General features: G+C 49.8%; 1 protein-coding gene across 3 annotated transcripts in view; it reads right to left on the bottom strand.

The window, feature by feature from the left end:
• Positions 1-24,890, bottom strand: part of TRAPPC9 (trafficking protein particle complex 9) — a 401,874-nt gene that overhangs the window by 273,475 nt on the left and 103,509 nt on the right. For all 3 annotated transcript variants that reach the window (XM_032467928.1, XM_032467929.1, XM_032467930.1), the window contains 2 exons: positions 21,134-21,286; positions 3,345-3,469 (listed from right to left, as the gene is read on the bottom strand). In XM_032467928.1, the coding sequence (XP_032323819.1) occupies positions 3,345-3,469; positions 21,134-21,286 (278 nt within the window). The remainder of the gene's footprint in view (positions 1-3,344; positions 3,470-21,133; positions 21,287-24,890) is intronic.

Below are 24,890 nucleotides of genomic sequence, written 5' to 3'. Positions count from 1 at the left end.
TTTTCTTACCCAGTCTGACATTCTCTATCCGCAATTAGAGCACTTCAGCCATACCTTTGGTCTGATCACTGATGCAAGTTTATCACCCATCGTCTTGCTCTCTTGTCTTCTCTCTGTCCCATTTTCCTTTCTTTCCTTTGTCTATTTCTTCTTTTGGACTAACTAAATACTATCTATGATTCATTTTCACCTCCTTTGTTACTTATTAGCTATATTTTTTGTTAATGCCTGTAGAGAACTTCCTTAATGTGATAAAGCCCACGTATGAAAAACCTCCAGCTAACATCATACTTAGTGATGACAGACTCAATAGTTCATCTTTACTGTCACAAACAAGGCTAGTGCAATAAAGCAAGGGAAAGAAATAAGTTATCCAGCTCAGAAAGGAAGAAGTAAAGCTTTTTACTCACAGACAACCTGAACATCTACTAAGAAAATTCTATAACATCTATAAAAAAGCAGCTGGTAACAATATGTGAGCTGGCAAAGCTGTAAGATATAAGACCAATATAAAATGATAGCATTCTATGCAATGAACAGCTGGAAATTGGTATTTTAAAAACTACCATTTATAGTACCAAAAATACAAAACACTTAGAGATAAATCTGACAAACGAGTAAGACCTTTGCACTTTTCAGTTTCACTAGGAAACATGACAGAAATTCAAGGCAATCTAAATGAATGGAGAAATGCTCTGTGTTCACAGGTCAACAGACTAAATGCTATTAAAATGCTGGCTCTCTCCAAATTCATCTATAGAGCAAATGCAATTCCAATCAAAAGTCTAGCAGGTTTGTTTTACAGATCGACAAATGGATTCTAAAATTCATATGAAAATGGGAAGAAACTTCTTGCAGCTACCTACTGTTACTCATTCTCTCTTCCCTCATGAATGCCCCACATCCTCTGACCAGGCCAACCTCTCTGCAGCTCCCGACAGCAGCTCCAACATCCTGCGGGAAGCATCCTGCAGCCCCAGGTGTGTCTCTCCACCTGATGCTCCCACACCATCCCAGACCTGCCCTCCCATAAAACATGGCTTCACACTCTCCTAGCAATTCTGTCATTTTCTGTCTTCCTTGCCAGGTGGCAGACTCCGCAGAGCAGGGACCATGACTGATCCATGATTGTACCCCTTAGCATGACTTGTCACTGTAAGAGCTACACGTAACACCCACCCTGTGCATACCAAGCCGGGGCCGGAGACACCATGCACGGGAGCTCTTCTCTGGGGTGACCTGCTTGCTGAAGGTGCTACTGGCCATCAGCACCAGAGCCGTGACTCCAACAGAGCACCTGATGTGAACAGCTGGGCTGCGTCTCTGCACCATCCTGCTCAGAGGCACAGCTTAAACTCCCTGACAATCCTCTGCTCCATTTCACAGATGGAGAGACTGAGCATCAGAGAGGCCGTGCTGCAGAGGCTGGCTTACAGGAATATTATTTCAAGTGTGCATCCACTTCACACAATCTTTTTTCCATCCTGGAAGGTTCTTCAAGGTGTGTGGAAAAGCCAGTCATCAACACGGACAGACCTGGGGCTCGCCGAGCCGGGGAAGGAATCTTTCCAGGAAACCTGAAGAAACACTTGTCATCTTTCCCCACTTCCTGAGGGGCTCCCTAGAGGCTGCTTTCACTGAATTACTTGTTTCCATGGCTACGCCATTCCTCAGCGATGATTTTACAGGTTTAGCACGTTTCCAGTTAAAACTGCTCCTGATCTTGGGGGAAGGACTGTGTAGAGCCAGGAGGCCCCCACGCGACAGCACCAGAAGCCGTCTAAGCCACTCTGACACCAGTCCCACCAGCGCTCAGAAGTTCACCTGAGCCACGAGGACGTATCTGGATGACTGGGAAAAACTGTGACATTTCGCAGGCACGGGAGCACCACATCCACCTCCGCCTGACCTCAGCCAAACCGGAGGCTCCATCCCAGGCACACAGGTTCCCGCACCTCCCTGCCTGCTGTCGATGGTGCAGCGCCCAGCGTCCGTCACCCACATGGGATCCTGTCCTACTTAGGGCTGAACTCACATAAGGTGAGAGAAGGAGCATGGTTCACAGCCTCCATCCATGCCTGCTACCCCATGAACTTGGGCGAGCCGCCCTGGCCCTCAGCCTCAGCTCCCCCACCTCCATGGGGTGTGTGCAAAGATGGGGCCAAGTGATGGACGCAGAGCACCTGCACGGTGCCTGTCTGCCTGCAGGGCACCCCTGGAAGTGTTAGCTCTTTCCCTTCCAGTTTTCTTGATAAGAAACTCATGGACGAGGGTCCCCAGACCGCCTGAGGAAAGCTGCACAAGTTCGGTGTGGCTGACGCGCAGAGGGGAAGTCTGGGACAGACAGATCTGCCAGGTGCAAAGTCCAGAAGGGCCCTGAATGCAGCTAGAGAGGCCAGCCTGGCCACAGTCTCCCTCCAGCCCCAGGACACCAGACCCACACCAGACCCGCTGTGCACCACCCCCACCCCAAGGCCTTTGCACATGCTCCTCCCCATGGGGGAGCACCGTCTCACCCTGGCTTGCTGGCCATCTCCAGTACGTTCCTCCCTCAATACTCCATTCAAGTACCACTCCCCGCAACAGGTCTTCCTGGCTTCCCTGGACAGAGAAGGCACTTGTCTCTGTGCAGCCACAGCAACGGGATTACCTCTCGTCTAAGCGTTTTTCCTGTTTTGTTTATGTCTGTCCTTCCCAGCAGGCCATGAGTTCCTTCAAGTCAAGAGCTGTCTAATGCATCCCCATCACCTGGCCTGCTACTCAACACACAGCAACTGTCAGTCAACGACTCCTGAGTGACCCCTCCAGTCTGAACCACGTTTCAGTGGCCGACTCCTGTAGCAGTACCAATCCCGCCAGCCTGGAGGGTGCCTGAACTCAGTCCCCGTGTGAGTGGGCCAGAAAGGGGCCTGAAGCCCGCCTGGAGGAAGACCTCAGCCCTGCTGAGGTCAGGAGCCCCTCCAAGGGAAGGCTTTCTCCAACCAGCTGGGCAGGGGCTCAAGCACAGAGGCACAAAAGCACAGGGCAGAGCCACCACGTCTGACCCCTTGTGTCAACACAAAATGGGTGGGGGGGTGGGGGGACAGAAGGCCAAAACAGACTCTACCCACGACTTCCCAACCCTTCAGGACACGAGTCAGCAGCGCCGACACACACGGCTTCTCTCCAACCACTTCCCGAGCGTGTGCAGAAGGGGAGATGCTGAGAAACCGGCTTCCCACAAACACAAGTCGGCTACGAAATACACACTTCCTTTCCTTTCTGAAAAATACTCAAAACTTTGTCTCCGAAAAGGCTGGGCTGAAACCAAGAGCGCCAGGCCGCCCTGCGTGGGGCCGACTCACCTTCACGTGGCTCGGGTCCCCGGGCCGGCTGCTCTCGGCCGCGCTCACCGCTTTGCCGTCCACTCGAGGCCGAACCACCTGCCGAAAGGGGCTGCACAGTGGAAAGCCGCTCACGCTGATGCCATCTGCAAGGTGAGAACGGAGTCAGAAGTCAGCTGGGTTTTTTTTAACGTTGGAGATCTTATTCAAGTGTCAACAGTAACTGGGGCAGCACTCCCGTGTGTCCTCACTATTGCGTCTCCTGTTAATCACAACTGCCTGATGAATCCCCACGAACGGACAGTCACACCTGCCACAGGTGACAAGAATGGAGAACGGAGCACTTCTGAGGGAGGGCAGGTGCCGACCACCTGTCTGGAGACACAGCCACCGCGTCCTGTCGTGCCCGCGCCGCCCCGGCTGCTGCGCGCCCGGACGGCAACAAGCCACCTTTACCTCCGGGCCTCGGCGCGAGCAGCTCCCCCGCCACGCGGCAGCTGCACCGTGTCACTTTAACTGAGTCTGAAAGCCACCTCCTCTCCCAATTTCAAGAAGCCTCTTCTCTGACACAGGAGCACGTTTAAACCTCTGTGGGGCACCCACAGCCAGGGTGGTGGGAGAGCGTGATGCCCCCTGCTCTTTTTTCTTCTTGGTGAGGTTACCTATCCGTCTAATCCGGGACTCGTCCTGGAGTCCTTTCTTTACCTCACACCCACATCCAATCCAGCTGGAAATCCTGCCAGCTCTCAGTGTTCCCAGAAGGGGCTTTCACAGCCACCACCCTGATCTGGGTCTCCATCCTCTCCCTCCAGACTAGCGCCGGGGGCCTCCCAGCTGCTCCCTGCCCTATGCTCTCTGGTTCACCAACCGCCGCCCCCAAGTGGTCAGCCCAGGAAATGGACATCAGATCACCAGCTCCCAGGACACCCGTTACTCAAGGGCTCTCTGCACAGCACAATGGCTGCGTAAGTTTGAAGAAAAATGCACCAACTCCCACCCTCAGACCACAAAAACTGCTGACAACAGTGCAGGTATCTTTCGCACCCAAAGAAACTGACTTGGTGATGAACCAGAGCCACTTCTAAATGAGATGGAGGTACCCACCAATTCTGAAGAAACATCTGAAGAAACATCACCATGAAAAGTTAATTTTTAAATGACCTGCATTAAGCAAAGAAAAAGCAAACCCAAATACAATTCCAGCTGGTGGCTACAGAACAGTTTTTGAATCCCTCGGAATCCCAACAGGAAGTCAACAGAGCAGCAGAGAGCAACACGAAGACTCAGTTACAGGTAAGCCAGGTGCCAGCATACCATCCATAAGGCAAACAGGTGAGTGCAAACCCCCAGCAGGCCCACAAGCAGCTCACAGTCAACAGGCACAAAAAGGACTTCAGGGGCCCCGACTTCTGGTAACAGCAGACGGACAACTCAGACCAGCCCAGCCACTCGCAGATGACCAGAGAGCACAGACAGAGCCGTTCCACAGTCTCTCCGAGGAACCGGAAAGCCACCAAGGCTAGGAGCAAGTACGGAGCCCAGCCTGGCAGAAGGCGACGCAGGGACAGGAGCCCGTCTTGAACTCCCCCAGAGGAGCCTCAAGAACTGACAGGAGGCTGAGAATCTGAGCAGAGCCTTTCACACTCACAGGGCCCGGGGTGGGGGGAACAGTGACATTCTGTGTCCCCAAGGACAGTGGATGGTAAGCCCTGGAAGCTTTGGGTGGGGCCCAGAGGACGACACACTTAGTGAGGGGCAGCCTCCCAGGGAGCCGAGCCCAGCCTTGAGTCAGGTCAGGACCTGCAGCCGGATTCAGGCAATTCTTCTGCCAAAACAAATGCCCTGTCGCCCCCTCTTCTGTCCTGTGTCCTCTCCTCTGCGCATCTCTGACGGCCGTTTTTGTGCATCCTAATCCTCCTAGTTCTTTGTCTCAGTTCAGACACGTCCTCTTCACCAAGCCTCCCCTGCCGCCCTGGCTGCAAGGACGCCTTCCTCTGAGTCCCAGCAGCTGGTCTACACTGAGACCCGTGCTCAGTAAAGGCAGCCCTGTATCCAGGGAACAGGCTGCAGGGCAGGGCCGTGGAGGGGACTCAGATGGGCCAGAGCATACGAAGTGTGTGTCACAATGCCTGGGACCTGGCAAACACTCAACAAAAAGAGCTATTACTATTACTATTGTCATTATTATTGCCACTTACATGAGTGCCCTGGATTCCGTACATGACTAAGCTCCTCGAAGACAGAGTCCCTGTCGATCTCACCTGTAACCCCCACAGTGGCTGGCACAGGCTCCAGCCAATCGTAAACCCACAGTAAACACTGAGTAAATGAGTGAATTACAGGGTCAGATTTGGTAGTTTACACACCATGGTCAACAAAAACTCCATCATCCCAGGGTCACATTCAATAATCAACTCATTCACAGTTAACTGAAATTTCCTCATGTATCTCTGTGCCAACATCCATTTGCAAAACTCAGTCTGAATCTGTTGGGCTTGAGTGAGTTTTTTCTCTCCCTCTCCTCATTCTCCCAGCACCCTGGGCATCACCTATAAACCCTCCCGACTACAGCACAGCGCCTGCTGTGATGGGAACAAGTCCTAGGAACACAGACATTACCAAAACCAACTCCACACTCTTCAGCACGCTACTCTGGAAGCTAGGTCAGGTGGGGCCTGTCAGTGGGCCTCAGGCCACGCCCTGCTGAGTGAGGGCAGTGCCCAGTGGATTTGAAGTGCCATTCCTGTCCTGTACACGGCCTGGGGCACTTTGCTCTTCCCGAGGGAAAGTTTCCATCATTAGCAAATTACACAAATGCTGCTGGCACCCAGAGGACTGCGATTCTTCTTCTGCCTTGGAAATACCCATCCTGTTTTCCACTTGTAACAATCCTCAATTCTTCACGACTGCAGGCGGGCCAGAGGCGCTGCGCCACAGCGGGAGGACGTCATGAACCACTGACCCGTCTGCCGGGCCCTCCCCTCCGCCCTGCCAAGCAGCTCCTTCCCCGACCAGGCGGCTCTGGTGGGATTGGGGTAAGAGACAGAAACATCCTGTCCGCAGTGATGGACACGGACATGAGGCACCAGAAGGGTCACGTACAGTCTTCCTGAGATTTGACCTTTGGCAGGGAGGGAGTGGAGGGCAGGGTGGGGTGGATCTTCCCTCGAATGTCTGGTACAGGTACAGATCTGGGGCCTCCCTGCCGCCATCCTTCCCACCACATCAAGAGACTGAGCAAGTCACACAACCCTGTAACCTCAGTTTTCTTGACACTCAAATGGGAACCAACTCAAGGGAATCAATGGAAAGTGCAAATCTGTAATGTCTTGGAACTGGAAGCATCTAGAGTGTGGGCACCTGGCAACAAGGGCTAGAAACTGCATCTTCTGACAAAGACTCCAAAACTACAGAGACCTCAGAAGCCTGTCATCTTCAAGCTCTGGGGAAAAAAGAAAAAAACAAAAAAACACTGAAAAAGCTACTCCACAGCCTCTTTATTAAGAATTCTGCCCTCTAATCCAATCAAGGATGGAAAAGACAAGTGATGCACAAATTTGAATGGAGACAGAAAGAAGGGCACCAGCCCAGTCGAGAGGCAGAAGCCAGCCTTTGGAAGGTGGGAAGATGAGCCCGTGGCCCCGTGAGGACAAGGCAGGAGAGAAGCAGGGGGCGGCAGCGCCGGGGCCGCGCGAGGCTGGCTGGAGCAGGGACACAGCCGCTCCCCCGCCGGGCGGGTGGAGAAGAGGAAATTCTGTTCAACCATTTCGGCCAATTCTCCTGCCAACACAGGCGATCACAAATAGAAAAGAGAACAGATTGGGATGACAATTAATAGGAAGACAGGACCAAAAAAGTTGCGGGCAGACGAAGGCAGCCGCGGAGGAAGGCCGCCGAGCTGGGCGGATTTGCCAGGCCCGAGAATGGTGTGAGTCTGGCAGATCGTCGTGAATCAAACTGCGCTTCCAGGGAGAATTTTGTAGTTACTGCTTATAGCGCTCCATTCTATTAAGAGCATCTCTGTGGGCAATTCAGAAATACAATCTCATATGCTAAAAGAGTACTTCTCTCTCCAACTCAGCTGTATCACACCGCGGTGACAATGGGGAGAAAAGACGGCTCGGAGAGGGCTCTGAGTGATGGAAGGAAGCACAGCTGAAGGACAGGGACGGCCTGGAAAGGCTGGCGGCCAAGTGCCGGCTGTGCACCAGGAGCAGCCCCAGGCACCTGCCACCACCGACTGCAGACACCCCGCGAGGTGGGCGTGCTCGTTCTACAGCCGAGGAAGCAGAGATTCCAAGAAGCTGACTTGGTAGTTCACCAGAAACACAGCCGGAACTCCAAGTCAGGACGGTCTGATTTGGACGACCCAGCCGGACTGGGATAAACAGCACATTTCGGCCCCGACGTGAGCTGCACAGAAGCTCCCCGCCCAGGCCGTCCTGCAGCGCACCACGCGGGTCCTGTACCGTAAGGGCCCTCACACAGCTCGGCACCCATCTGCAGGCAGGCGGCTCCTCCAAGAAGGTGTCCATTTTGGGGCACTTTCAAAAGAGACACTAATGCTTAAGGCTGAATATACTTTTTTCTCTCAAGTGACAGGTATACGTAACTAAACTAGGATAAAACATGTTTACAAAGGCAAAAAGAGACAATGATCTCCCAGTGGGAGTCTGTCCGAGTATGCTGCTCCAGGTAGCGTAAGTTCTGAAGGTGCTTTTTCAATTATTCATAAAATCCATGGGTGCCAAAGAAGCCCATCTGGTTATCATGAAACATCCTCAGGAAAACCAGTGCAGTAGAAGCATTTGGCTCAGAAATTAGGCAATACTCATCCTCAGTTTCCACAGAGAAAGCAGTGTGTTCATTCATTCAGAAACTCTGGGACATGCTTAGGAAGGAAATATGGTTCATGTAGAAACAGTGGCCGTCATGTACTATTCAAATGGAAACAGTCCTCATGCCCACGGGCAGCCTTGCTTCCACACTGGTCCCCCTCCATTGGGTGCTGTCTGTCCAGCAAGGGGACCACACTTAGATCCTCTGCTCTCGCCGACCTTAGGAACCTCCATGCACGTGGCTACCTGCCTCCTGAGCACGTGGAGTGTTCCAGGTGGTTCCCACCAGGCTACCCCCGTCTCACACATGCTCTGTGTGCCTCATTCATCAATGCCAACGCTTGCTCCCTCCAGCGCTCACCTGACGCTGCTCTGATCTCTCTGAAGACACTTTTCCTCTACCCACAGACTCCCTTTGTCCTTATCTTTCTCCTCCAGCCCGAGTCCACGGTCTAGACCACAGTCATGAAACTCCCTGTAAAGATCAGAGAGTAAATGTTTTAGTCTTTCACGGTCATAGGTCTCCATCTCAATTGCTCAGCTCTGCTCTTGGGAGATGCCCACAAGCAGGGCAGGGTGGCCGAGACCCAGAAGCACACACAGGGGCTGGCCGGGTGTGTGCCGACACCTGGCCTGGACCTCCGGCCCCTCCCTGGGAAGCACCTTCGTTCCACGGCCCTCTCTTCTCGGGTCCTCACCGGTGACTTTTAAACTATTCGATGTTCCTGTTAGCACCGGGACACGACTGAGTTTTCTCTCTGTCTTAAGTCAGCGAAGACAAAAAGGAGATTAAACAAAAGCAAGTGACATGCAGCCGAAAACAAGGACCTCAGTGACCACCAAAGACAGAGCCCTGAAATAAGAGCCCAAACACAAGCGCCGCCTTCTTTGGAAATCTGTGAAGGAAGTGAAGACGTTCCAGCCGTTGGCGACCTCGGGGCTCCTGATGAAGACGGGGCCCTGCAGTCAGCACTGACTCTGGTCCTGGCACTAACGTCTCCACTAACTAGAGCGTGAGCATGTCGGGGAGGGAACTGTGCACTGTCGAAGTCTGTGTCTGCAGTTTGTCACAGCACCTGGTACGCAGGGGGAACATGCACTGGGTCAACAGGGGATCCCACATCATCTCCCAGCTACTGTTTAGAGAGAAATGCCTCACACCTTTGGGCTCAGCCCAGCACATGGGGGGCCGAGGGCGAACCTCCAGGGCCATCGCTCCCAGACAGGGGTGCACAGAGTCCCAGAAACCATGCAGCGTGTGACTCCAGCTGCACGCCTGCATCTAGGGCACCTGATGAAGATGAGGGAACAACGAGTGACGACTTCCCCAGGAACACGTACACAGCCATCTCTCCGGTGTTTGACAGAAAGGGTTATTCCTAGGCTTCCAAATCCAAGAATTATTGTCCCAAACCACTCATAAATCACTTCTTTATAGAATCAGGATGCCAGAATGGATTGCTTGGATGAGGAGTGAATTCCTTGTTACTAGACTTGGCCAACCAGGAGTTAGATAACTTCTTGGCCAGGAGCTTGGGGTCAACTGGAGGATGACCAGGGAGCAGTTGCTGGAGGAAGTGTCCAAGGATTAAGAGACATGAGGACAGGTGCTCAAAGCTCAGATGTGTCCTGGTTTGCCCAGAAGTAATTTGCTTACAGGAGCACTGGATGTGGAGGCCCAGCCCTGACCCTGCTGACCTCTCCCTTTACCTCAGAAGAGATGATGAGTCACTGATCAACAGGACTGGTCCTAGCCATGCTCATCAACAGCTCCTCTCACGCACCCACTCTGGGTCTTACATCTTTTCTATCTTGTTTACATGTGTTACTCCATTTCTACTTGAAGAGAAACACAAATAAATGAACATTAATTCTCCAAAGAAAGCCACAGAAATAGCTCAATTAGCATATGTTATTTTAGGATAAAATCAGGAAAACAAAAGCAGAGTATTGCCAGTTTGAAATTGGAAGGAGAACGCCTTTTCCACAAGATAACAAAGGGAGAGTGGCGGTCCCCGCCAAATAGACACGTGCCTGCCCTCCTTTTAGAAGCAAATCAAAAGTACAATCGGAACGCCGGAGCACGCCTCACAGCGGCCCTCAAGCACTGCACATCCCTGAAAGACAGGGGAAGTCATTACTGCTTCATTATTAAACAGTCAGCCAGATCACAGAAATCACAAGGCTGACAGTTCTAAGTCCGAACATTAATTTTAGAAATTATCAAAAGTTCACCCCAGCATCGTCCTTCGAAACCTTTCTTCCCCAACAAACTAGTTGTTAATGCTAATGGGGCAGAACTTCTCATGGAGTCAACCAGAAGACTCGCTCTCTCTCTCACTCATACACACACAAGCACACACTTTCCAAAAATTAAGTTCTAGAACTTGCTGTCTGCCACAGGATTTTCACATGCATGAGAAACTATTTTCTCCATCTCACCCTCTTTCATCTACTTAGGCCCTGCTCATTCTGCAAACTTCACCTCAATCATCACCTCCGGAGAAAAGCCTCCCCCCCCTCCCCTCAGATTGTCGCTCCCGGAGGCATGGTCACAGTGCCCGCACCTCTCCCACCTGGCACTCAGCAAAGGCGCGGCTTTCCACTTCTCTGTGAAACGGCCTTCTCTCACACTAGACTTGTGTGGTCTAGTATAGTGGCTGCTAGATGGCAGGCCTTTAAATTTTAAAGCAATTAAAATCAAATACTATTTCACCACTCAGATGTGCCATCCACACCACAAGTGATCCAGGCCACACGGCTCATGGTCAGCCTCCTCTCCGTCACCGAGGGGCCTGCGGACAGCCCTGCACTGGGCACTGGGCTCCCTGAGGGCAGGGACTGCCCCTCACTTCACTCCTCAGGACAAGGCCAGGGGCAGTGCAGTCCAGACACCACTCGTTTCACTGCACTTCGCTCTACTGCCCTTGACAAATACTGCATTTTTTTTTTTACAAATTAAAGGTTTGTAGCAACCCTCTGTCGAGCAAATCTGTCAGCACCATTTTTCCAACAGTATTTCACTTCATATTTTTGTCCCACATTTCGGTAATTCTGGCAATATTTCAAACGTTTTCATTATTATATTTATTATGGTGATCTGGGACCTTTGATGTTACTATTACAGTTATTTTGGCTTTTTTTAGTGATAAGCTACTTTTTAGTTGAGGCATGTATACTGTTTAAGACCACGCTACTGTATACTTAACAGACTACAGCATAGTGGAAACCTAACTTTCACGTGCACTGGGAAGCCAAAAACTTCATGTGACTCGCTCTAGCTCAGTATCTGCTTTACTGTGGTTGTCTTAACCCGGAGTATCTCCAACGTATGCCTGTACATGGAACAAAACAGATATTCCAGAAATATTTGTGAAGAGGAGAGAGAAAAATACACACTGTAACAGCTTACTTTACTAAATTATACACTGCTTTATAAAAACCCAGAAAGAAGAAATGGTTTAAGTCTTGTTTCCTGATTAGAACAGAATATTAGTAACAAGTTACTGCCATAACGTAAAACTGTACAGCAAAACTTAAAATATTCTATAATGTCCATTCCCATTCAACAAACACTTACGAGTACCTAACATGCACATGCAAAACTCAGCTCAAAAACCAGGCTGAAACAGGTAACTAGAAGTCTTAAAAGAATTAATGCCAATCCTTGTCAAATTCTTCCAAAAACTGAGAAGGGAACACACCCAAGCCCATTTTCCAAGACTAGCATTACCCCAAAACTAAAGCCAGACAAGGACACTACAAGAAAAGAAACCACAGACCAATAAACCTGATAAACACAGATGTAAAACGTAGCTCACAGCGAAAAAAATGTGATAATGAATATTTGTATGTTCATGTATAACTGAAAAACTGTGCTCTACACTGGAATTTGACACAACATTGTAAAATGACTATAATTCAATAAAGCAAATGTTTAAAAAAAAATTCTCCCCAAAATCTCATCTGCTCAGTTTCAATGGAATGGCAATAAATCTATCTCATTCAGTCCAACATGGGAAAAAAAAAAACACAGATGTAAAAATCCTCAACAAAATATTAGCACATTGAATTCAACAACACATTAAAAAGATCACACACCATGATGACGTGGGATTTATCCCTGGGATGCAAGGATGGTCCAACACACACAAGTCAGTAGATGTGATGCACTGTATTAACAGCATGAAGGATGAAATATTGTCATCTCAATAGATGCAGAAAAAGCATTTCATGAAACTCAAAATCTTTTCCTGATGAAAGCCCTCCACTAACTGGGTGGTGAAGGAACATACCTCAGCATAACAAAGGCCACGCAGGACAAGCACAGTGCTAGCATCACATTCAACTGGTGGAAGGTTAAAAGGTTTTCCTCCAAGATCAGGAACAAGACAAGCGTGCCCACTCTCACCATGCACACACAGCAGGGCACTGAAGTCCTCGGCAGAGCAGTCAGGCAGGAGGAAGTCACAGAAGGCACCCAAATCAGAAAGGAAGAAGGGAAATTACCTGAAGAGGACATGATCTTGTCTGGACAGATCCTGAAGATTCAACAACAACAACAACAACAACAACAACAACAACAACAACAACAACAACAACAACAACAACAACAGCTGTTAGAGCTAATCAGCAAATTTAATGAACACGCAGAAGTCAGCTGCTTTACCATACACTCACAACGAAATATCTGGAAGAGTGATAAAGAAAATTATCCCATTTACAACAGCATCAAAAACAATACTTGGGAATAAATTTAACGAAGGAAACGAAAGATCTGAACACTAGAAACTTTAAGACCTCGATTAAAGAAATTGTAGACAAATGGAGAGAGGTCCTGTGTTCATGGATCGTGAGAATTTTTTTGCATTTTTTTAACTGAAGTATATAGTCAGTTTACAATGTTGTGTCAATTTCTGGTGTGCAGCATAATGTTTCAGTCATACATATTCATGCATATATTCCTTTTCATGTTCTTTTTCATTATAGGTTATGGATCATAGGAATACTGTTAAAATGTCCCTATTACTCAAAGCCATCTACATAGATTCAATCAATGCATTACCTATCAAAATTCCAATGGCATTTTTCAATAGAAAAGGCAATTCAAACATTCACATGGAGCCACAAAAGACCCCAACAGCCAAAGCAATCCTGATAAAGAATAAAGCTCAAGATATCACAGTCTGATTTCAAGTTATACTACAAATCCATGGTAATCAAAACAGTACAGTTATCAAAAGAGCAGAGAAACAGACACACAGATACATGGAACAGAACAGAGAACCCCAAAACACACTCTGGCATATATGGTCAACTAATATTTGACAAGAGAGCCAAGAATACTCAACGGAGAAAGGCAGCCTCTTAAATAAATTGTGGTGAGAAAACTGGATAATCATATGAAGAAATATAAAACTGGACCCCTATCATAAACCGTTCACAAAATTTAACTTGAAATAGATTAAAGACTTAAATAAATGTAAGACCTGAAACCGTGAAGCTCCTAGAAGAAAACATAGGAGATCATCTCCTTAACACTGGTCTCGACAATAATTTTCTGGATATGACACCAAAAGTACAAGCAACAAAAGCAAAAACCAACAAGCGGGACTGCTTCAAACTAAAATGCTTCTCCACAGCCTAAGAAACAGCCAACAAGATGAAAAAGTCAAACTTTGCAAATATTTGAAACTTTGAAAATATTTGCAAATCATCTATTTGATAAGGGATTAATATCAAAATATATAAAGAACTTGTACAACTCAGTAACAAAAAAAAAAAAAATCTGATTTAGAAATGGGCAGAGGACCTGAATTTTATTTCCAGAGAAGACATATAAATGACCAACCAGCACATGAAAAGATGCTCATTATCACCAATCACCAGTAAAATGCAAATCAAAGCCATAGAGATATCACCTCACATTTGTTAGAATAACTATTCTCAAAAAGACAAGAAATAACAAGTGTGGCAAGGATGTGGAGAAAAGGAAACTCTTGTGCACTGTTAATGGGAAAAGTAAATGGGCGAGCCACAATGCAAAACTATGTGGAAGTTCCTCAAAAAATGAAAAACAGAACCACTGTACGGATCCAGCAATCCACTTTTGAGTACATACCCAGAGGAAATCAAAACAGGCTCTCAAAGAGATCTCTGCACTCCCATGTTCACTGAGGCTTTATTCCCAACAGCCAAAAAGGAAACAACCTAAGTATACATCTACAGATGAATGGATACAGAAGATACAATACACACAATGGAGTATTATTCCTTGAGAAAGAAGGAAATCCTGCCATTTTCAACAACATGGGTGGATGGATAAGCTGAATGAAATAAGTCAGAGAAAGACAAATACTATATGGTATCATTTATATGTGGAATCTGAAAAAGCCAAACTTGCAGAAACAGAGAATGGTGGTACCAGAGGCTGAGAGGCAGGCAAAATAAGGAGATAGATGTTGGTCAAAAGGTTAAAACTTTCAGTTAGAAGACGAGTAAGGTCTGGCACTCTGAAGCACAGCACTGATACTGTATTATACACCTGACAGTTGCTAAGAAAGTAGATCTTAAATGTTCTCACCACAGAAAGAAACTGTAACTAAGAGAGGTGACAGTGGTGTTACCTAAGCTATGGTGATAATCTTTTTGTAATGTACAAACGTATCTAATCAACGCAATGTACCCCTTAAATTTACACAATGTTCTGTGACAGCTGTCACAACAAAGCTGCAGAACACGTAGCTAATGAGGCTGCCCACCATTATGACTTGGATCCACACACTTGTGAGGTGTCTGTTAAAATGTTTTCTTTTTCTTTTTTTTTTTTTTAAACTGGGCAACATCATTAGTTATCTGGGAAAAGCAAAACAAAACCACAATGTGATACCGTTACACATGGACCAGAAAAGCTAAATTGAAAAGACTGACCATGCCAATCAGGGGTGAGGATCTGGAGCAGCAGAGAACTCACATGCAGACGGTGTGTGCCAATCAGAACAAGAAGGCTGAAAGTCTGGGTGACTGGAGATCTATTAATGCCAGACACACGCAGGACCCATCATCCGGTGAGGCCACTTCCAGCATGCACCCAACAAAAACGTTGGCTGATGTCCACCAGACACCTGTCTAAGAATGTTTATTATTCATGATAGCCAAAACCCAGAAACAACCCAAATGCCCGTCACGAGTAGACTGGATAACTGTGGTAGTTTCACGCAGTAAAAAGGGACAAACAAATGCAACACACAGCAATGTGCATGAATCTCACACATAATGCCAAGTGGGGAAGGGGCACACACACTGACTCAGGACTAACAGACACCAAGAGGGTAACTGTATTTCTTTCCTCTGTATGACAAAGTTGGGAACAGGCAAGCGCATCTATGATAGATGCCATGTTTACAGTTACCCTGACGCAGACTCACCCACAGGGAGAGGATGAGAGAACCCGTGAAGGTTCTGGAAATTATCCGTGTCTGGGTGGTGGAAACGAACATAAAAATAACAATCCATCAAGCTGTACACAACTTTTGTGCTCACTACTGCATGTAAGTTACTCCTCCATTGAAAAGGACTCAAAGACACCATTTATAATAAAAACATCTAGGAATAAATCTAGCATAATATTGTTAAGACTCAAAAAAATTAGGTAATGTTATTGAAAGACGTTAAAGATGACAAATAAACGAAGAGATACGATTCATAGTTCGGAAGACTAAGTACCATAAAAACGCCAATCTTCCCTAAACTGACCCACAGGCTCAGTACCATCCACTCAATAATCTAAGAGGCTACCAGGAGGAACTTGACAAACTTATTCTGAAATTTGTAATCAAAGGACAGAAAATATCCAAAAAGCTCCTGAACAGTCATCTAGAGGGGAGGCTTGCCTCCCCCTCCCGCGGCAAAACCCTCCAGAGGAGACAGAGAACAAGTAGCAGGTGAGCCTGCCTGAAGGCGACCCGAGACTGGGAGCATGTGTTAGTTTTTTCAAGAAGAAAGATAATTTGCCAATGATTCTCAAACTTCGCTGCTTCTAAGAATACCCAGGGACACTCTGAGACACCCTGACGCCAGGTAACACCCCAGGCCTGTGAACTCACTAGACCTAGGGTGGAGCCGGGCAGAGCTGCTGAAGACCCTAGGCAGTTCCAGCGCGCAGAGGCTGTACCCAGGCAGTAAGCCTAAGGGCGCCTGGCTAGTCAGCACTGCACGTAACTCAGTGCACGTGTTCCCCCAACACAAAGACAACGAGGGGGAACAGCAGGGGGAGTCACGCTCTGGACTTTATCCGAGGGCAATGGAAAGCCCCGGAAGCTGTCCAGCCGCAGAGGGACACAGAAGACTCTGCTCTGGAAGGAGGACTGCAGGGAAAATGGGGAAGACAGAGAGGAGGGGGCAGATGAGCCGCTGGGAGGCCAGTTAGAAATGGTCCAGGTGAGAAATGACGAGGGCTTGAAGCAGAGCACTGCTGGTGGAAATGGAGAAAGGGCCGGAGTCTCAGCAAAAGGAACTGACAACACCTGGTGCCGTCAAGAGAGCAAGCTGACACTACACCAACCTGCAGGGGCCCAGAGAAGCCACCCCTTCCCCTCCGAGGGGAAAAAACTCTTGGATCCCCTCTACCAAACACCCACCTAATTTCCTTCCCAGGGACTCACCACCAGCCTGGTTGGAAAGGCAGTAGTGGGAGCACTGAGATGGACGGTCCAGGAGACCGGCCCTGGCTGCCTGCAGCAGGCTCACCTGTTGCTGAGGAATGACAAACACTTGGATCTTTACTCGCTCTCGGTGGCTTAGGAAGTTACTTTCCAACCTGAATTTCAATCAGAACTGAGTCAACTGTCCCACCTACAGGCTGACAGGGTCTGGGGCTCGGCGCACCTCCGCAGGTGATTAGACAAATGTCAGGGGCAAGAACTCAGTTTTTGGTCCCACTCGGAGGCTCTCCTGAGAGCTCCGGGAAGCAGCAGCAGCCTGACCTTTCCCTTGGCCAAGCCATCGTGCTGTGAAATTACGATCTGTGAGTCAGACGGTGGGTGGGTGATGCAGGCTACATGTAACAGTGGGCGGGCTGTCTGTGCATCATTAACCTTCTCCTTCAGAACAGAAGCACATGAGCCACTGAACACAAAACAAAAGCAGTGTATCGTCTGACAAATGGCCAGCACAATCCGAAAGTGACGGAGGCCTGGTTTAACATATAGGATTGGGGCCTCTGATTTCAGCTCAGAGGTGCAGAGAGCCGGAAAAAAAAAAAAAAAGGCGTTAAGATAAGAAAAAAGCTGGACAGAGTGGAAATTAACTTTTCCTGAACTGATCAGAGAACTGAAGTCACAGGGAAACTAACCTGGAATCTGTGGACAGGGACCTACGGAGGGGAGGACCTTGGCGAATGTGCCCAAGTGGGCCTCTGGGGAAGCCCTGAAAGCCAGTGGAAAGGTTCAGCTAGATGCTGCTAATGAAGCGCTAAAGGCCGGGTGTGGACGACAGGAGCGGGAAGGCTCTGGGGGGCCACGGTCAGCGCCACGCAGGCTTTTCCACCAGGAAAAGTGTAACCAAGCAGGGTCCTGCCGGGCCTTTCCAGGGACAGACACCCCCCCAATCCCTGCATGTGCCCCACTTCTTGTTTGTTGAAAATTTTTGTCTGAAGTTTTAGTCTACTAGGCCTTTCCCAACTTCCAAAAGCAAATTTAATCAGAGAAGTGAGCAAATGCAGCAACAAAGGAAAAGTCAAGCAAGACAAAATTTTTTAGCCGTGTAACAGTCAAGGCCCTTCAGTTCCTCCTTGAGGGCTACAGATAACATTCTGAGCCACGTCCTTGAGGCTTCTGGCAGAGGCTGAAACCCCCACCGGGGGGAAGAAGTAAACTGCATGTTGCCCCCCAGCAGGGAGACCCCAGGCAGGCTGAAGCCAGAGGCTGATGATGTTGACCCCGAAATCTCACCCCCAACTCATCAGAAGACTGTCCACGAGCTGAGCAGGCCCCCCACTTCCCCCTTCCCTGGCACAAGAGAAGCTTGACTTCTACCCCAAATTAAGACAGTTCTTTAGGACGTTAGCCGACCATGTTCTCCGTTTGCTGGCTTTCCAAGTCAAGCGACTTTTTCTTGCCCCAACACTTTGTCTCTCAACTTAACTGACCTGTCGTGCAGTAAGGGGCACGAGCGTGGACTCGTTACACAAAAATTCTGAGAACGCTTCCTGGTGCTGAGTGGGAGGGGCCAGAGCCACTGCACCACCTCTGCCCTCGCCCAAGCCTTCTCCCTCACGGGGAAGAGTACAGACGGAGACCCCCACCACTGGGGAAGGGCAACGGCAGCCGCCAAGTAAACCCCCCAGCGTCACAGGCCCGCCTCCCCCAGAACCCAGCGCCATCGGGGCGCACAGGCAAATATGCAGACCAGGTGTGCAGAGAAGAGGTCTGGCCAGGGTGGGGTGGGGGAGATGGTCGTTGAATCCATCGGAGCAGATAAGAAAGCCTCATGAGAGAGGAAACTTGGAAAACAGAGGCTCTTGGATGGAGCCCTGAGCCATTCTGGTCTGTACTCTCAGGAGGAAAAGGAAAGCCAGCAAACAGAACCAACTAAGAGCTGCCCGTGAGCAGGAAGGGAAAGCAAGACGTGGAGGGGGCACTGACCTCCAGGCTGGAGCTGGAGCTAAAAGACCCACAGGACCCTGGCCCGGCCCTCAGGACGGGAGAGGTGTGGTGAGAAAGACCAGAAATGCAGACAATTACGGCCGCTGGGAGCTGGGGCCGCAGACAGGTGGCACAGAGCCCGGACGCCAGGGCCGCTGTCCGAGCCCCTCTCAGGGCCGAGAGAACTGGCAGCTCCTGGAGAACAGCCCGGGCACAGAGCTCGCGGGGCATGTTTCCTCTCTCCCTCCTCCATACACACCAGCCTCAGAAAAAACCAGGGTTCAAGAAAACCCCTGGGCTTCTTAAAAATCCCATACATCCATGAAAGCCTCAGGCAACTAGGAATTGTAAAGGAAAGTGAAATCTTCCAGCATTAAGATTCCAACCACCTTTGATTTCCAGGTAATTCAAGAGAAATCACTATTCTTAAAAACGTAAGACTGAGTCTTCCAAAATACGGTCTCCATCCGAGGAGAGCAGCAGGCTAGGACGAGGACACTCAGCGGCGCTCCAGCTTCAGAGCCCCGCGACCGGGGCGAGGGGCGGGTCACAAGAGGGAGCGCGGGAGAGGCCACAGCGACAGCTGTCACATAAAACCAACTCCTGGCCCCAGTGACAAGGCGAAGTGTCTGCTGTCATTAACTTGTGAAGGAGAATTTAATGAAATACCAAATGCAAACGGCTTTTTTTTTAACACGCATCTCTAACTCTAGACAAGGAACTGAACTGATTCCAACTTCCCAGAGGCAGAGTTTGCCTTTAGCTTAATAAACAAGAGACATTTCAGGCAAGAAGAAATGCATTTTTCCGTGGGAAACAGCATAAAATTCCAATAGCTCACCAAACGCTGGACCAGCTACTAAATTCTGTCCTGCAAATACATGGAGGCCGCCAGCGATAGGCCGCGGGGAGGACGCGCCCTGGTGAAGACGCCGGCCTTCTGACTCTCCTTCCTCTCCCGCTTAAGACCTTTGAGCCCCGCCCTTGAACCAGCACACCTGTCAGCTGCACACCAGGTGAATCTCAGGCTCCCCGGCCAATCCACCCACTCACCTTCCCCCAACAGTCTCTGTCACATCAACCTTTTTCAAAAAACTTTCAGCAACCCTCCTGTATCCTCCAGTAAAGTCTGAGCTGCTTCTCTGGAGTTTCAGGTCTTTCACAGCCTGCCAGGACCTGCCATTCTGACCCAGTCCCTGGTTTCCGTCTCATAATGAGAGGTGGGTAAATGTCCTGTGACTCCATAAATCCGTGAGGTGGGGGGCGGGGGGGAAGTACAACAGCTAACACTTGTTACACCCGTGTTCCCGGTGGGGCGCAAATCTTCACAACCCTAGAGATGGGTACTATTATCGTCTTATAAATCAGGAGATTTAGGCACAGAGAAGTCCAAGTGACACAGTTACTAAGTTCTAGTAACGGAATCTGCTGACTGTCCCAAATAATACCCTTCGACCAAATGTCTGTGGACTCCCAAATTCACGTGTTGAAGCCTTAACCTCCAACGTGACTGTATCTGGAGACAGAGGCGCACGAGGAGGTGATTAAAGTTAAATGAGGCCTGGTGGTGGGGCCTTAGCCTGACAGCTGGGGTCCTTACTAGAGGGGAAGACACGCGAGGGCTCACAGTCTCTCTGGTACGTGAGGGCACCATGAGAAGGCAGCTGTCCCCAAGCCAGGAAGAGGCCCTCTCCAGAACCCGGCCACGCTGGCACCTTGCGCTCGGACTTCCAACCTCCAGAACTGTGAGGAAACACATCTGTACGGTCCCCTCGCTGTCTGTGGAATCCTCTTTCGGCAGCCTGAGTGAACTAGCACCCCCACGATGCCTCCCAATGAGAGCAGGAGTGCACGCTTCATGACCTGACATCATTAGTCTACGAAGTCTTACCCCTGAGCAGCTGGGCCTAACGCTGCCGCAAAAATAAATTCCCGTTCTCTCCAGACGCCATCTCCTTACAGAAATCACCTGACTTTGAAGGAGAACTTTACAATCACAGCTAATTAGATGTCCCAGTGTTCACAGTATTTATACCTGAAAAATGCAGTGATTCCTACATTCCGCTAACTCAGGGTGACCTCCCGGCAAATGAGCACAAAACAGTAAGAGTGCGAATGAAACAATCGTTCAGCTAAAACGTACTTTCATTACCTTCCACATACGCAGTAACTCACTCGTTAACTAAGTGCCCAGGAGAAGTCTCCAGCTGCTCTGGTTAATGAATGACAAGCGCGTTACAAACAGAGAACAGCAGGCACCGAGGAGCACTGACTGCGCCTGTGCGTCTGGGGACCGCCACGTGCTAATTAAAACCGGGCAGGAGCTTACCGTCGCCGAGGTCTTGGAGGAGGTTCTCCTGGCAGGAGAAATCCAGCTTCACCTTGATGCTGACGGTGAAAGTGGCCACCTTTCCAGGTTGCAGAGGAAACTGGGCAAGGGTTTCTTCAAGTTTCCAGCTCAAGAAGTCACCATACAATTTTTCTACAAGGACAGTAAGAATGGAGACGATGATGCAACTGAGGCAGCAGGAGGCTCAGTAACCCACCTAGAAAACTCAGACGCACTCTCAAAAGCAAGGAAAGATGCAAATCACTTAAAATAGGACCGATCCAAGTACCAAAAGAGCCCAGGAGCACGGCCGTCGCCCGTGCCTACGAGCACCAAGCAGGCTCATCTCCCTGTCGGGCGCAGCGCGCTCCCCGCGCTCCTGAATGGGGTCAGAACTCAGCCAAGGTTCCCACAGGTGCTTTCTACGTTCCATCACCTTAAAGAGAAACGGATCCACGTTTAGTGGGAGGTGCATATTCAATGGGAGAGGCCCTCCTCAGGAGACAGGAACACAATCAGAAAGGGCCCGTGGAGGGAGCGTCCTCAGTTCTCCTGTCTCTAAAAGATCTTGCCCTCCAGCACCAGAGCGCCTTGGGTGTGGTGCCTTTCTGTCTCTGACTCCCTGGAGCAGGATGGGGAGAGATGATTCCTTTATGCCACGGTGTATAAAATGGGGGCGACAACTCCGACATCACGTGGCTGTTTTACAGATTAAACAGTCATGTCTGAAAAGCAGCATCAAGACTAAAGCTGAAACTTCAAGGCAGTTACTGCCTTCCCTCCCCAAGCATTGCTGCAACCAAGACCCTCTCAATGACCCGGTCACTCACAGTCTATAAACAGGTGTTAACCAGGTTAACACATTCTTTGTCTTTATTTTTCAGTCCCATAAATTAATTCAGGATGGAAGGGGACAAGAGACACCAGGCAATGTGAGGCCAGGGCAGGCAACCACTTGGCCCCTGCCTGCTGGAAGCCGAGACCCCTGGCCCTCGGGAGACACTCAGCAAGCAGATGATGTGGGACAGAAACATGGATTCCCAGACAACATTTCAGACTGCAAATTAGAACAGGTGGGAAAAAGTGATGTGGAAAGTAGAATACCCAGTTGAATGCACAATATAATTTCAACCACATTAAAAGGTTCACGTGGAACAAAAGAAGAAAACACACCTACATGTTAACAGCAGTTGTATCTGAGTAGTGGGGTCACAAGTGATTTCAACTGTTTGCATTTTTTGAGTTTTCTGCAATAAGTGCATGTTACACTCTCATGCTCACGCACACACACACACGCACATGCTATCCACTCAGTCCAGTGTCCAGGTTCACTGCCACCGCGGCCCTCAAGGCCATAGGGAGAGAAGGCCGGGAATCGGGCCTGTGAAGAGTCCCGGCACAGACTGAGGGTGCCCATGCCTGCCTGCCCGAGACAGCGGATGGGAACCTGAGCCAGCGCAGCTGCTTTTCACGGTGCCCACTGCAGGGTAGGAAAAAACATGCGAACCAATGACAAGGACAACCACCACCCGGGGCACACAGAAACTGCTTACATGGTTTACACAGAGGCCCTCCGTCAACTATGTTAACACCTGCTTTTCACAGTCTACTGCTGCCCGGGTCACTCATTCGGGCAGCATCACGGCACAGCCACTCAGTACCCTCGCAGCAGGCACAGGGCTGAGTCCTGGAGGAGATAAGGAAGACATGGTCCCGCCCACAAGGGGCAAGGGCCTCGGGCAGGATTCTCTGCCTGGAGGAAGAAACAAGCAGGGGAGCACAGAAGCAGCCCCCAGCAGCCTAGAGCAGATGACAGAGGCCGTTCTTCTCAACCTAAACATTTCTGAAAAGTTATGACATACACGTTACCTACAGAACAGGTTCCACAACTGCTGAAAGAATGAACTGCCCACGTCTGGGTGGCGAATAAGTAAGACTTGACTCCCTGTCCCAGGGGCCTGAACTCAGAAGTGAGCCTGTCGAGGCTCCAGGTTTGTACAAAAGAACTCATTCTTTCAGCTCTTAGTCTAGCCTGCCAGGAATGTGTGAGTCGTGCAGGGAGAACAATAAAAACCCTAATTACACCACGATTCTCAGCTATTTGGCCAACTTTTCACTTTCAGAGTGTTTCCGAGAGATGAACTCTGCTCCAGTGAATTCTGAGATGTCCTCGCGGCTCCCAAAGTTGGCCACGGGACACCCAAGGCCGGCTGTGTCTCAGAGATCACAAGCAGAGGTTGATAACAGATGCGAAATTAAAGAAATACCGTCAACTGTGATTTCAGCTGGGCTGTGGGGGGCACCTACCTAACACAACCCCAAGGAGGGAAGGGGAACAAATGCACGTTTATTGTGCGCTACGCACTGTTACTTAAAGCACCACCGCCCGACAGCGGAGCTCTGCGGAGGGCTTCCCTGGGGCAGGCTCAATGCTGAGACCTTGTCCTGTGTTGCCGGTGCTGTCTCACTGAATCCACACGCTGACTCTCTCAATAGGTCCCACTACCATCCCCGTTGAGGGGAAGCTGCCTGAGGCCGTACTCTGTGCTGTACCACCTGCCCTGAATATGTGTGCTTGTTTAAGCCCAAAAACAAGCCTGTGAAATGGTGCTGTATTTCAGTTCTGAAAGGTGTATTTTTTCCCTTGTTTTATCTTGTGCGTGGGCACTGCTGGGTGTTTGGCTTCTTGGGGCCCAGGGAGCCCTGTGGAGGCGACACCAGAATGCCTGACACTTACATGCTGTCAGCAAGACATGCCACCAACCCCAAACAGCTAACCAGGAACTTGAAACTCAGAAGTCCCCGAACTCTAGGCCAGACACCCTGACTTCCCCTGCCCTCCCTTCTAGCACATTTGTTCCCCACTTATGTGTGCTCCCAATGAGTGAACACATCGAATCTTGCACGACTGATTTACAAGTCACATCAGCTGGTCTCAGATGAACTTGTTTTGTGAACTTCTCCGGAGTGACCCCAGACCTGTATCAAATGCTGCCTTGCACAGAGAAGCCGCTACAACCACATAGCCGAGGGGTCCGGAGCTGAATGAGCTCTAGTCACTCCTGAATGTCCCCCTAGGAGGCACACGGTAGATCCATTCACTGCGGTTACTCAAAGGCAGCAGAAATAATACCGGATGTGCGGTCAGACTTCAACTCAATCCAGTGAACATGCCTGACTCCCAATCGAAATTGTGGGCTCCTCCAGGACAGACTTCATGTATTATTCATGTGCCTGGCATGGTGACTGAGACAGATAAGGGACAGAAAAGGGACTGCTGAACAACATGAAGCCGAGTGAATGAACCTCACTGTAGAGGAGAATAAGCAAGGCCCTCACAGCAAGAGTGGCATCGCTAGTTCTCTTGAAGGAGCAGGAAAGCTTGGCCTTTGGCTGGTCTGTGAGTGGCGGCTGGGATCTGAGAGGGCAGAGTTCTGAACACATGACCGCGTGTCCCAAGGTGGCCAGAGGACAGACACCAGGGGAGCACCTCCTGCGCCCGGGGGCAGGGACGTGGAGCCAGCTCTCCTGGGTGGCCCCGGTGCCCAGCACCACGGCCAGCAGGTAGAGGGTGCGCAGTGAAGGCTCGCTGAAGAGCTGAGCAAAGAATGAAGACCTGGTGACAGGACAAACACATGAGCAAATGGGGGCAAAACGGCGGACCGGAGACAGAGAGAAGCCTCCGCACGCCCCGCGGGTGCCCAGCACAGGGACGGCGGTCGTCCTGCCCCGAAAGCACAGAGTCTGAAACAAGGAG

Source organism: Camelus ferus, chromosome 25 (assembly GCF_009834535.1).
Source record: "Camelus ferus isolate YT-003-E chromosome 25, BCGSAC_Cfer_1.0, whole genome shotgun sequence".
Lineage (NCBI taxonomy): Eukaryota > Metazoa > Chordata > Mammalia > Artiodactyla > Camelidae > Camelus > Camelus ferus.
The sequence above is the reverse complement of the archived record's forward strand: the minus strand, read 5'-3'. Positions and strand labels throughout refer to the sequence as shown.